The 13,339-nt window shown below is 41.0% G+C and overlaps 1 protein-coding gene across 2 annotated transcripts in view; it reads right to left on the bottom strand.

Annotated features, from left to right (window-relative positions):
* Positions 1-13,339, bottom strand: part of otog (otogelin) — a 62,956-nt gene that overhangs the window by 39,664 nt on the left and 9,953 nt on the right. For both annotated transcript variants that reach the window (XM_085769965.1, XM_085769959.1), the window contains exons 9-21: positions 12,651-12,781; positions 11,493-11,599; positions 10,763-10,872; positions 9,710-9,835; positions 9,396-9,504; positions 8,960-9,006; positions 8,003-8,148; positions 6,571-6,703; positions 5,722-5,899; positions 4,350-4,474; positions 3,357-3,569; positions 1,667-1,832; positions 555-629 (exon numbers count right to left, since the gene is read on the bottom strand). In XM_085769965.1, the coding sequence (XP_085626091.1) occupies positions 555-629; positions 1,667-1,832; positions 3,357-3,569; positions 4,350-4,474; positions 5,722-5,899; positions 6,571-6,703; positions 8,003-8,148; positions 8,960-9,006; positions 9,396-9,504; positions 9,710-9,835; positions 10,763-10,872; positions 11,493-11,599; positions 12,651-12,781 (1,666 nt within the window). The remainder of the gene's footprint in view (positions 1-554; positions 630-1,666; positions 1,833-3,356; positions 3,570-4,349; positions 4,475-5,721; positions 5,900-6,570; positions 6,704-8,002; positions 8,149-8,959; positions 9,007-9,395; positions 9,505-9,709; positions 9,836-10,762; positions 10,873-11,492; positions 11,600-12,650; positions 12,782-13,339) is intronic.

Below are 13,339 nucleotides of genomic sequence, written 5' to 3'. Positions count from 1 at the left end.
TCTCAAAAGAATTAACTTCCTCAAGTTTTAAAGAAAGAAACCGGAAAATGCGCAAAAAAAGGCAATTAAAACATAGTTTATAAATTGATGTATCTATTAATATCTGTCAAAGTCTTTTGTTATTGAAAGATAGTCCCTCAGGAAACTATGTGGAAAGTTTGGTGCCTGTAAAAAAGTTAAGTGTTACAAGTGTTTGAGCAAACTGCCCATATCCAGATCATGACAGCTTTTCTACCATCACTTTTAAAGCTCCTCTGAGGGTTTTCACTGTGTCTGCAGCTCTGGGTTGTGATTGACAGGAGGTGGAGCTTCATGTAACCACAGAGAAGAAACAAGTGGAAATCTGTTCCAGTGCTCTGGTTGTAGCGTCTCATCCAGTCAGTGATTCACTCTGTATCTAACTCCAAACTGAGCTGCACAGACGCATTAAAACCTCTTAAATCATCATCATTTAATTAACTGTTAGAGGTGGAAACATGAGAAGAAGCTGATATTGGCCTTTGGGTTGTCTGAGGTTTTGAGGGTAAAGACAGAGAGCAGGAGGAGGATCTTACTGAACACCTGCTGACGTCATGATCACATCTCCTGCTTCGTAATCTGCTCCCAGGAAACTGCAGGGACACTCGCTCCTGAAAAAAGTCACCAGGACACAAAAACAAAACACAAAAACACACACACACACAAGACTATGTCAGATCAGTGATCCAGTTATGTGAATATCAGTTCGACAGATGTGGAAGCTCCTTATAATGTCCAACCATTTCTCAAAACACCACATCCAGGCATTGGCTCATACAGAGTTTGTTACTGTGTAAATAATGATGTTTAAGTGGGTCTCATCTTTCCTTCAACAGAGCACTACAGGTCAGTGGACAGGGGACAGATAAGATGGCTTTTAAAATCAGTGTAGAAATGTTGTTTCCATAACCAAACAAACCTCCTTAAAAAAACGTCAATTCTTCAGACAAAGTTATTATCAAAAAATAAAAAAATATTACAAGGTATTGACATTGTGGAGAAGTGTTTTTAGCGGTGGCTGAAAGCCTTTGTAACATATAGGCCAGCGGCACACATTGGCCTCTGTACTACAAATTCTTTCTCACTGGTTATCAGATATCTGTGTCGTCCCCGGCCCGAGTGGGAATGAAAGGGGGGTTTCACGGAGAATTCCTTGATGTAACTCTATCACATGGTAAGTAAGGCGCTGCGCTGCACTAGGATGTAAAAACCTGGGACATTTAGGAGGAATTAAGCTGCATGTCTTCTAGGGCACAGCAGGCTGAAAGGGAGAGCTCAGTCACTGAGGTCCTCTGTCTCTGTTGCGTCTGCAGGGAAGATACTGTGCTTTCCACTTAAGGCTGACCCAAACTCCAGAGCAGATACAAATATCACTTTGAGGGGATTGTTTGGGGGGAGTGACTCCGGCCAGTTAAGCCATTTAACGGGATTCACAAGCTTCCACAACACTGAGCTGCTCCGATACGCAACAGAGACGACGAGACGCTGCTGAACTCAACACTGACATAACCAACATGAACACGGCATGAGTATCCTCTCCAAACAGTAAAAAAAAAAAACATTTGATGTTATACAAGTGTGTGTGCTGAAGTGATACTCATTGAACTTCTCTGCTTTGTTGCTATGGAGGTTGATGAAGATCCCTTACCTGTGCACACAGGTGTGTGTGCGGTGGTTGTAGAAGGAGCCCTGAGGGCAGACGCAGCCCTCCTCACACTCCTCCCCACAGTGCTGTGGGACAGACAGGGCAGAGCAACGGCGCTGGCAGGACGACACGCAGGTCCCGTACTGCATGGTGGGAGGACAGGTGAGCGCTGCAAGGACACACAACATCAACGGGGAAATTCTGATTCAGATCTCAGACATGGTCACACAGCAGTGTAGTTTTATATCGACATAGAACCTGTGTTAAGAGCTAAAGCCATTACATGTCACCCCACCACGGTAACTTTCTGTGTCCTGATGTTCAATACTATGTTTATGTTTATGTTTATGTTGATGTTTATGTTTATTAAAGACTCCCATTAGCTGCTGGACTTTCCAGCAGCTACTCTCCCTGGGGTCTTGATCACTGAAATTATAATACAATACATATTTTCATTAATACATTGACATACATATTCACAACACAACCATTAAAATACATTACATACAGTACGTACACACACACACACACACACACACACACACACAAACATCTCAACACAAGACAAGGAAACAATCTCACAACACAATTCAAAATATACTGACATAGACACTCTAGACTACGAAAACACAAGAACACAAAGACACTTGCTCAAAAGACAGTTCTAAAGACAAAAACAAAGAAAGGCACTACAGCCAACATTATGGCACCTCTTCATACTCAAGGAGCAGTAGTTCAACCATACAGATTTATCCTTCCTGGGTAAACAAAAACAATTTTAGCTTCTTCTTAAAGCATGCAATGTTATTATCCAAGACAATGGGGGCTCCCCACTTTTACCTCTTCCCCTTTCACCCTTGTTCTTATGGGAGAGTGTCAGCATTTAACAAGTTACGTTCAAAGTTCCATTGCTGGATTAAATAGTGTAATTTATTATTACTATAATTATCATTTATCATTAGTCACTAGAATTATAATTGTTTATTTTGAATGAGCTGCTGGCAAGTGACTAAACTTAAAACGCATGATCACATTGGACTAGACAATGTCTTGGTCTTGGCCTCTCCATCTAAACACAACAAACAAATCTAGACACTTGTTACCATTTCACCAGCCTAGTGGAAAAACAAGTGAAGATGTCTGTTTCATGCACACAATTTCATTTCACTCACATTTCAACACAGCTTTTCCCACTAACATCTGCAGTAGAGACATTAGTTTGTTTGCATCATCACGTCTGAATATCTGCAGCCTTGGTCCCCTATTTATAAGCAGTTTCTGCTTCTTTGGGGTTCCCTTTCATGTACATCTGTTGCAACTGCTCATCTGTAACACATTTTCTTTCTTTCTAAGTAAATGAAAAATAAAATATCTGAATATCTAAAAAAAATATCTGAATATATATTAGCTGGACAGTTTGTTTGAAAATCCATGCATGAAGAGACAGAGTGAACAATTGAGAGTTTGTTTGTCCAAATGGAGCCTTGGCACCATAAAAAATCCCAAATTTACATTTCTCAGAGAGAACTCAAACTGAGATGAAGTATGATCTCTAACTATGTTAAATATCTTCTGGTGCTTTTCTGAAAGTCAACTGTAGCGTGAACACTAAGCTTGTGATAAGAAATAAAAAACAAAAAAACATGGAGGGTGAATTTTGGGAAAAACAAAAACATCCTCCCTGAGTACTCACCACAGTCGGGTATCTGTGAGCGAAAGTCGATGATGACGGAGAACCTGCGGCAGTGGCGAGCGTAGTGGGCCAGAGCGGAGCAGAGACAGGGCGTCCCGCACTTACAGGTGTCTGAGCGACACTGCTGCTGGAAAGGTGTTGGGCTGAGGTACTCGTGGCAGGCGGAGAACAGGTCCTGATTCAGTACGTCACACATCTCTGAGGCGTAGACCACTGAATGGGGGAAACCAGCAGGTCACCATCAAGTTACCGATGACGGTCAGACTGGTAAACTGTAAGTCCTCCAACAATTATCAGTTTGTGGAGAGCTTTACTGTCTTGTATGAGCCTACATGTTACAGAAAGTATAAATGTACTAATATAACCTCAGATTAACTTTTGCCTACCAGTCACTCTGTGTAAATAAACGTTTCTGATAAATAAAAAATGTAAAAAAGCAAAATACTTTGCCAATAGGCTTTATGCACAGCTCTACTACTTCCTGAAATATATAATAATATAATAATTATTTCCTGTTTTACATTATTGGACCGACTGATTAATCCAGGTGTGTCTGACCATTGTTGTGAGGTCAGACACACCTGGATTAATCAGTTTGTTCAATAATGTAAAACAGGAAATAAAGGAGCTGGCTTAATTCAGGAAGTAGTAGAGCTGTGCATAAAGCCTATTGTTTCTATTTCTATAACAAGGTAATGAATCATCTCCAAACTAAAATTTGCTATAAACTGTGGAAGACACAAATTAATTGATTTGAATTTGATTTGAAAATCTTTAATGTCCCCTGAGGGCAATTAAGAATGTGAGTATGAGCAGAGTAACCTCACTTTGAATTCAAATCATCCTGCAGCTGCAACAGAGCTGATGTTAACACACAGGATCATAGGCATGTGTTGGGGATATAAATGCAGTGAAGTTCACAGATAGTGACCCTGAGCATGAGGTATAAAACTGTGAATACAGCGAGGTAGAGGAGAAAGGAGAGGGACTGACCGGCCTGCTGGTGTGTGTCACAGGGGTCGAGCTGCGGTGTACTCAGAGCGGGAGAACAGGCCGACGACAGTCTCCAGGCGTTTCCAAACAGCTGAGGAGTGCTTTCTATCATGCCCGACGGAGATCTGCAGGAGGACCAGCACACAGACTCATTCACAACAACAGTCACCAGTTAACAGACTCATTAGATTCTACTTTGTCCTCTGAAATCCAACCTCTGACATGTTACTAGTGTGTGATTTCTCATCTACAAGCTACCTCATCAGTGTTTAAATTCCCAAACCCCCAAACTCACATTAGTCAACATGGAAATCAATACAAACAGTCAAACTATCGATCCTACAAATTCATGAAATGTCTGTTTGTCAGCCAAGTGTTTATGGAAAAAAGTTTCTAAAATGGATTTAAAGACATAGAGCATAAAGACATAGAAATTAGGTGATTTTTTTTTTTTTTTTTCAAATACACTGATCCACATCTGGGACTATTTGATCTTAAAAGCTCAGCTTTACATGTTTTGGTCTGCACTAGACTCTTTATAATATAAAGAGTTTTTAAACAATGAATAATATATTAAGTTTATATATTATTCATTGTTTAAACAGTCTAATTCAAACTGAGCTCTCGAAGTCACTGTACTTACAATATTAATCAGACAACCATTTAAAACCTCTCCTCTTAAATAAGAATAGTAGAGAAGAGGAAGCACCTCTTGTTCTGACTCGTCTGTTTTGGAGGATAAACGTGCAACTGAATTACTACTGAAAAACTACTGCAGCCTTAAGGCAAGTACAACCACAGAAACTTTGAAACAGCAGAGGTCAGCGCTAAAAGGAAAAGTTTAAGACAAAATATCAAACGGGGCCTTTAACTGGATCTTTTCTGGTCTTTCAGGCTTCAGGCAAAGTGAGTTCCAGTTTTCTCTCTGGTAGCATACGACCACTTTAGTCACTAACTGTGATGTATATCCATTTACAGCTGTGAGACAACATCCGCCCTTTATGGTCGGCCATTACGACACGGTACAGTGGAGCCCCTATTCCACTAACAGTAAATTCCTTGTTGAAGTGGTGTGTCCAGTTGGGTGCTCATCTGGCCCGCCTAATAGAGCCGATCAGAGAGCGAGGCTTTTGATGCCGAGCCGCCGGCCAGTGTGCATTACAGAGAGAGTGAGTGTGTGTGTGTGAGTATGACAGAGAGATAGAGAGAGGGAGGGAGAGAGAAAGAGAGAGAGAGAGCAAGCACTTCACCACTTCACCATCACCTCTCTCTCTGCCTCTGTAACAGGAGTATGTGCTCTTTTGTTTTATTGGTGGGTGAGTCGAGGGGCGGGGCTAACCAAGAGGTTCAAAGTCTGTTGGCACACACTTACAGGAAGTCATCTTGAATGTTGCCGTTGAAAGTGCCACATAGCCCCACCGTGTCGTCCTTCCACAGCTCACTGGCCTGAACGTAGAGACGAAACTCAGTCCAGCTGTACTGCAGATGCAGGCCTAACGCCGTCCTCACCTGCAGGAACATGGACGACAGCTCCTGGATGTGGAACATGTCTGCAGGACACATGGGAGGAGGTCATTTAGGCTTTCTGCTCATATGAGGTTAAGTTAATATAAGCAGGTCCAGCCTACACTGTTTTAACAATTCTTCTTGCTCTCTGCAGATGCGTGAGCAGGACTTGATTTTTATTACTCTATGCTTAGAGCTGTGCTGCGTCACGCTAATACAAACAAAACCTTTCCTGCTCTGGCTGCATCACATTCAAAGCGTTTTACTTCATCAAAATAAATTAGTTTATCACAGAGTTAGCAGGGCACCATGAGATCACCAGAGTGTATAAAAGTTTCTACATAAACACAGAGGATTAATTGATTGAGTGTTGAAGGTATTCACTGATCAAATGGAGTCAGGACTGCAAACTAACTTATCTGTTTGTGACAAAGTATCGTTGTTGAGTTAAGTGTTGTATTTACTCCCTAACGGACCAAAATATCAGATTATTCTCACACAGTTCAACACAAAACACACAAAAGGCAGTTGAATAGATCAATGGAGTGACACAGACATTGCTGTGAAAAGAAAGTAATGCTCAGTTTGTGTGACACAATGCAGTTGAGTATTGGGAAAATTCCTGTTCAGTAACAAAGCTGTCATAATTCCACTCTGCCATGACGGCAGAGGACTGAAAGACGTCAGAATGTGGTAAAAGATGAAGGAGGTTTACCATCAGAGTAGGGCAGGGAGATGCGGTACTGCCCAGCCATGAAGACCTCACCAACGTGACTGAGTGTTATCTCCGTCCTCGGATCCTCGTCAACAACCAGGGTAACTGACTGGATGCAGGCCCCATCCAGGTTCTGCAATTCAGGGGAGACGGCTTCAGAAACCATGATGGCATCTTCCCAAACAGCAGCAATCACACTACAGGTCACACAACATGACTCACAATAATGTTAATGAACAACAGCAACATCATCACTGTGGTCGAGGTTTATAAGACCCAATCAGGATCCGACCATGGGTGATACATTATTGTCTGTGTTTCTTCCTGTCCACACTGCAGCGCAACTCTGGAGTTTTCAAACTAAAACCGGGTTTGTAGCTTTGCAAAGTCTCTGTTTTAGGCCAGGTGAAGCCTTTATGAAGGATAGTGAAGCTGTGAAGCTCAGTGAGAACAGAGCTAACAGAGTCCAGTGATAGTTAATCACCGTGAGGAGCCATACACACGTCTGTTCTTCTGATCCATTCAACACACTAATTATAGCCTCCTGAGGTTTGTTTAAGAAATTTAATTATGACAAATTCTATTGCCTGACCATATTTTACTGTTTTGATTTAAAGCACGTTAGTGTGTCATGTAAATACAAGTTCTTGAGTTCATCACTATAGTAAAGGTATGATTAGTTCCTCTGCTGTGTTGGTGACAGTACGTAAGTGATCTGCCTCTATGAATCGTCTCTTTCATAAGTGGCAGAGCCCCATAGCCGAAAGGTTTTAGCACCCACCTCACCCACCCCTCCTCCTTCTACTCTTCCCATCATTCACCTCCTGTTTTCGCATAACCTTCTCTCTGTCCAAGTCCCCCACCCCTCCTGTCCCTCTCTTCACTTCCCTCTTCACTACAAAGCCATCCACAGCTCTGTCAGTCAGGCCAGATAAGGTAATCCTGTTCAGTTGGCTGTTAGGGGTCTCAGGCCTCTGCTCTGATGAGTGGGACATCTTATATCTCGCCTCCTCCCCTTCACCTCAACCCCCCCACAAGTTTGTTGAACAGCTCAAAGGCTGCTGGGAAATTGGAGGCTCGGAGAGGAGAAGAAACTCTCAGTCTTTTGTCGCTTTTCATGTTCATTATCTGCCCAAGTTTGATCGAGACGTTTCCTCGAGGCGTTCGCTTGTCTAAGCCGCAGCGTGGCTCATCAACAAAATGACCTGTGTTCAGCAGGGATTATTGAGCACTTAAATAATGATATGATCTACATGACAGACAAATTGCATAAACCTGTAAACTGAGCCAGCAGAGCACTTTTGATTGTGAAGGCTAAAGTGAAGGAGCTGTACAACAGGTGGAGAGATGTTTTGTTAAAAACCAAAAAAAAAACTCATAACTGGGATATTTTTTAATTAGATATAAACAAAGCAGATTAAAGGTTACTCACAGCTCCACAGGGGGCGTTCTGGACAGTGACTGTGAACTTCCCTGAGTTGCGACTCTTGGCGAGGACGTACTGACATGTTGCAGGGAAGTTGTAGATTCGTCCGTCGAAGGTCTGAAAATACATATCGCCAGTGACCGAGCACTCGCCTGTGGAAAGAATGATATGTCTTTTCACCTATTTCCTTTGTTCATCTTATCAATCGATCAATCAATCAATCACATGCATGTAGCATGTGAACGTCCAGTTAGACTTCCTGTTCTCCTGAAGATGAGACACACAAGAACTCATGAAACAAGGGTAAATGCCAAACTTCTATAATGTTTTACATCATTCGATGCTGACGGATTCTCTTTTGATTATATCACTGTGTAATGGCATCGAACCAGAGCATTAACACCTCAATTAATCTTCATTTTCACAAATTATAATCCAATTAACAGTAGATGGAAACACAGTAATTTGGAGGATATTCCATGATAATTAGCATTTAATTTGGATTGTAATTTTATGCATTTGCAAGTTTTTTCTCTTTCTGTCTTAATGGTTGGCAGGCATCCTCCTTTCTTCCCTGAATAGGTTTGGTAAGGCAGGTGCTTTAGACAGAAAGCTTCTTCTTTTCTTGTTCCCTAATACAGAAGCCTCCTCATTGCTTGCCTTGCAAGTTCTTCTTTTCCTTCCTTCCTTGCAAGGAAAACTTTCTTTTCACTTAGAAACAGCTACTTTCTTTGTTGACACTTAAATTATCAGGCAATTTTCCTTCCTCGACCTTTGTTGGGTTAGGGTTAGGGTTTCTTGCATTATAGTGAAGATGAAAGAGAGATGAACATTGAGGTTTGAGGAAAAGATTACTTTTTATAAGCATCATTGGTTTTTAATGAAATGAGATGATCACCTCATATCAGCAGGTTTGATTTTATAGCAAAGACGAAAACCACCTACAGATAGAGGCTCACAAACCTGGGCAGCTGTAGTCGGTGCAGTTCCACACTCCACCCACGCATGTGCTGAAACAGAAAGCAGAGACATCCGCAGGTGGCTCTTAAAACATGAAAGGCTAAGCTAATCAGCAGGATCACTGGCAGAAACTGGTCACACTAAGCCCAGGTGGTCAGATCTGAGAAGATTAAAAGACTGCATTGAGTCTCCAGGATAATATGCTGTTTTTTAGACGTGATGACGACACGGTCTCACAACCACCGACCTATTCTTCATTAAACGTCCAATTTCTTGTCCAATGGAAAACAAGAAATGTTTGTATTTCTCACTGAGAGACATTATTGAATTTGACAGTAGAATAGTATTCGAACAGGTAAATCAGAGCTGTAATCCAGCTGTTTAACCCTAACCCTTTATAATGGCACAGCAGGTGAGGGAGAAATTAAACACAGCTCACCAGTTGTTGCATTCCTCCTGCAGTGTTTGTCCAGTGGGGTAAAACATGCCATGGTACTCACAGGGACAGTCAGAGGGCATTACACAGCTTCCGTCCTCATAGATCAGTCCTGAGGACGAAAAACGGCAGAAGCATATGTCAAGACAGGCGGAGGATTACTGTCTCATACCAACTGGAGGGAAACACACTAGGTGGAGGACAGGATTTTTCATGCATGTGCATTCAGTTAATAATCAAGATGTTTCAAGGATGTAAAAGAAGAGTGATGATAGGAAAGAAAAAAGTTGATTTCTAGTGCAATGGATTGAACTCACCATCTGGACAGTAGCATCCGTCTAAGCAGGCCAGCTTGCTGTCAATGCATGTTCGCTCCAGGTTGCAGGACTCTGGGCAGCAGCTGATGCATTCCCTGTAGTTTAGACCTAGAGGACACTGCTTCACTGGTCGCAAAAATTAAACATGACACAGCTGTCAAAAATTTCAAACTTTCTACAGTAAAGACTGACTACAGATGATACGTACTGAAATGAAACCACTGCATCACATTTTCACCACAGCTAATGGTTACCTTTAATTGACCGTTTGGTCAGAATAACCTTACTGTAGCACAGTGGACACCATTGAAAGTGCTGAATTTAAATGATAATTCTGTTTCAGTTTTTTTTTTTTTAATAAACAGATATAAGCACAATCAATAAAACTTAGAGGATAAAATTAATGTACTTAACATTTTGTAGCTACACATTACAGATACAACATTTTCAAATTTGTGCTATTCCTGCAGTTTCATTTGACATCCTAGCCATCTACCTGAAATTGCTGCATGGTGTTAGCCTTGACAGTAGGTTGTTTAGCAAATATTAGGTAGGCAATACAATATATCTAATCTTTAAAATAATTTTAGTAGGTGTCCAAACGTCATTCGTTATTTCCACTGACTTATTTGAGGCCCTTCAGCAAGTAAGTTTGCTAATAGTTCTTTAGCTATTGTTAGGTAGGCTGCTATGTGCTGTTCAAAATAAATAATTTTGTTAATTGCATTTTGACATTAAATGTACTCAAAATGTAAGCATTTGTGAAACAGTCACCATTTAAGCATCTTCAACTATGAATAGTCTATCTAGACAGCTGAAAATCTTGACATACTATGCATTACATCCATGGCCAATGTTTTTAGTGATATTCAACCATTGCACGATGACTTTTTCTCATAATCACAAAAAAATAGATTGTTATTACAAGATATGAACACAAATACTGTGCACATAATATATAAAGAAAAATTCTTCATATTCTCTCCAAATGTATTTCTTTGGGTGTAGTTATTGACACATGTTTTCGGCAGCAAAACACCTGGAACCACATACCACACTGAGGAATGTGCTGCCTCCAGTCGTACAGTGGGTGGTCAGCGTGGGCACAGGCCCGGGCGTACTCGCTGAACACCTGGCATACCACATCACCGTTGGGACCCGACCTTCAACAGAGAAACAAACAGAAAAGGACGTTTTGAGAGCGGCCAGGAGAGTTGAGGCCACAGAGCCAGGTATGCTCAGAACTGACTGGACTGTGCAACTCAAACAAATATCTGCCCACGAGCTGTGTCCATGATGGCTTTAAATGGAAAACTAAACCCGAAGAGTTTGTTGTGGTGTTGCTGTATTTGTCACTGAAACTGCAGATACAGAAACAGAAGAATGAAACTCTTCTAAACCGGCCAGAGGCGTGATAGACTGCCAAGGCTGATGTTACTTGCAGAAGAAGGGCACCTTCAGGATCATGGATTAAGGCCACCAAAAGACACAACTGAGAATGTGGTGAACCAGAAAGGAAGACAAGTGCTCACAGTCTTCTTTGTGGACACAGACAGAATGGCAGAAAAAGACACATCTCAAATGACCACAATAACTTACAGTACCAAACATGACTGTCCTGTGGAAATGAACTGTTTAATCTAGTTTGGCACCAAGCAGGTCTTTGGATATTTATTCATTTTAACTTTTTTTTTTTTTTTTTAATGCATTCCTCTCTGCAATACTAGTAAAGGAGGCACCAAAGCCAGAACTTAATAAGGTAGGTGATGGGCGTAGCTCTTACGTGCAGAGGTCGTTGGAGCAGCTGGCCATGTAGGACAGTGGACTGACAAATTCATGGCAGCTCTCAAATGGCGGTTCCAGAAGCATCGCACACACCTCCTCCACTTTCTGCAGCCACAAACACACACACACACACACACACAGTTTTTTACTCATCACTCAACATGGTCATTTACAACTAAAGACACAAAACACAAAATCACAACAATGTGATTTCTGGGGCCTAAATAAGCTACTTTTTTCCTTTAAAGGGATAGTAGCATTTTTTTTAAGTGGGGTTGTATGATCTACAAATAGCCCCTAAGTACTTTAATTGCAGTAGAAGACTCTCTGCACTCCTCCCGTTAGCAACGCCAGCCCATAGCCCTGCCCAGCGATTTACAACATAAGAAACAGCCTATTTTCGCGGCCTAAAAGAGGTTTTACCTAAAAAAAAAATACACAGTTCCATTGTTCGCTATAATATAATTTTTTCCAGCCCTTCAAAGTGCAGGAAAAACACAGTTTTTATTTGGACCTAATCAACTCACGTATCCCTCCGCCCAGGGTTCGCGCCCGCCGATCAACAGTTGGTTAGGTCCAAATAAAAACTGCGTTTTTCCTGCACTTTGAAGGTCTGGAAAAAATTATATTATAGCGAACAATGGAACTGTGTATTTTTTTTCAGGTAAAACCTCTTTTAGGCTGCGAAAATAGGCCATTTCTTTGGGTCTGTTTACAACACTGTATGTTGTAAATCTCTGGGCAGGGCTATGGGCTGGCGTTGCTAACGGGAGGAGTGCAGAGAGTCTGCTACTGCAATTAAAGTACTTAGGGGCTATTTGTAGATCATACAACCCCACTTTTAAAAAATGCTACTATCCCTTTAATAATAATCTAAATTAATCAAATAAATTAAGCTGCATGATAAATAAATACAATTATATATTTGTTCAAACATACACAATCAAGGAACTAACTATTACTCTGTCATGTCATCTGAAATACAACTGAATTTGGGTCCATAACTTTCAGATCCAGCATCGACCCTAAGCTTCACTGCCAGTTGCCAGTTCACTGTTACCCACAGCGTCACCGGCATGAGCCCATTGTCAGACACATCTCTGTGTTGTTTTTATTGTGCTTGTTAGAGCATGTTATTTTTCTGCAGACTCCCTACCATGAGGACATGGGCTTCAACTGCAGCACAGGGTGAAGCGAAGCCAGAGGGCACCATGGGACATCGGGCCTGGTGTGGCTGCGTCTCCACCCAGCTATTCCCAAACATCTCTAGGTCATGGGTCAGCACACCTGGAAGAGACAGAAAGTGAACTGCTATAATGGAGAGAACTGTGAAGCAATAGCAAGAACAAGTTGTATTTATTTACTCCAACGTGCAATATTTTTCCAAGCATGTACATGCTTGTAAATGTAAAATATGGCATATATAGAGGAAGATGTCGCCATGTATGTCATATATGAGGCAATATCACATATATACATCCAGTGGATATATAAAGATATCATTTTATAACATATATGATATAGCCATTGTAGAATTTGTATACATCTTTGGAAAATACAAAGCATACATAATGAATCTTTGTGTCATGTTTTGATCATATATGTGAAAAAATATGCAGATGTGTTTAAACAACATGTAAATCATTGTACTACTAATACTACTTATATTATATCTTAGATATGCCTGTCTTTTATATTTACATATATTCATTTTATTTATATTATATATATAATATTAACAGTCATATGCCACTGAGCTTTGGTATAGATACGTATACAGTATGTATGTATCATCTATGTGTACTACTACTATATAAATAGCTAAGATCCTTCTGACGCATACAT

Source organism: Trachurus japonicus, chromosome 3 (assembly GCF_045865225.1).
Source record: "Trachurus japonicus isolate A0001 chromosome 3, Traja_1.0".
Classification (NCBI taxonomy): domain Eukaryota; kingdom Metazoa; phylum Chordata; class Actinopteri; order Carangiformes; family Carangidae; genus Trachurus; species Trachurus japonicus.
The sequence above is the reverse complement of the archived record's forward strand: the minus strand, read 5'-3'. Positions and strand labels throughout refer to the sequence as shown.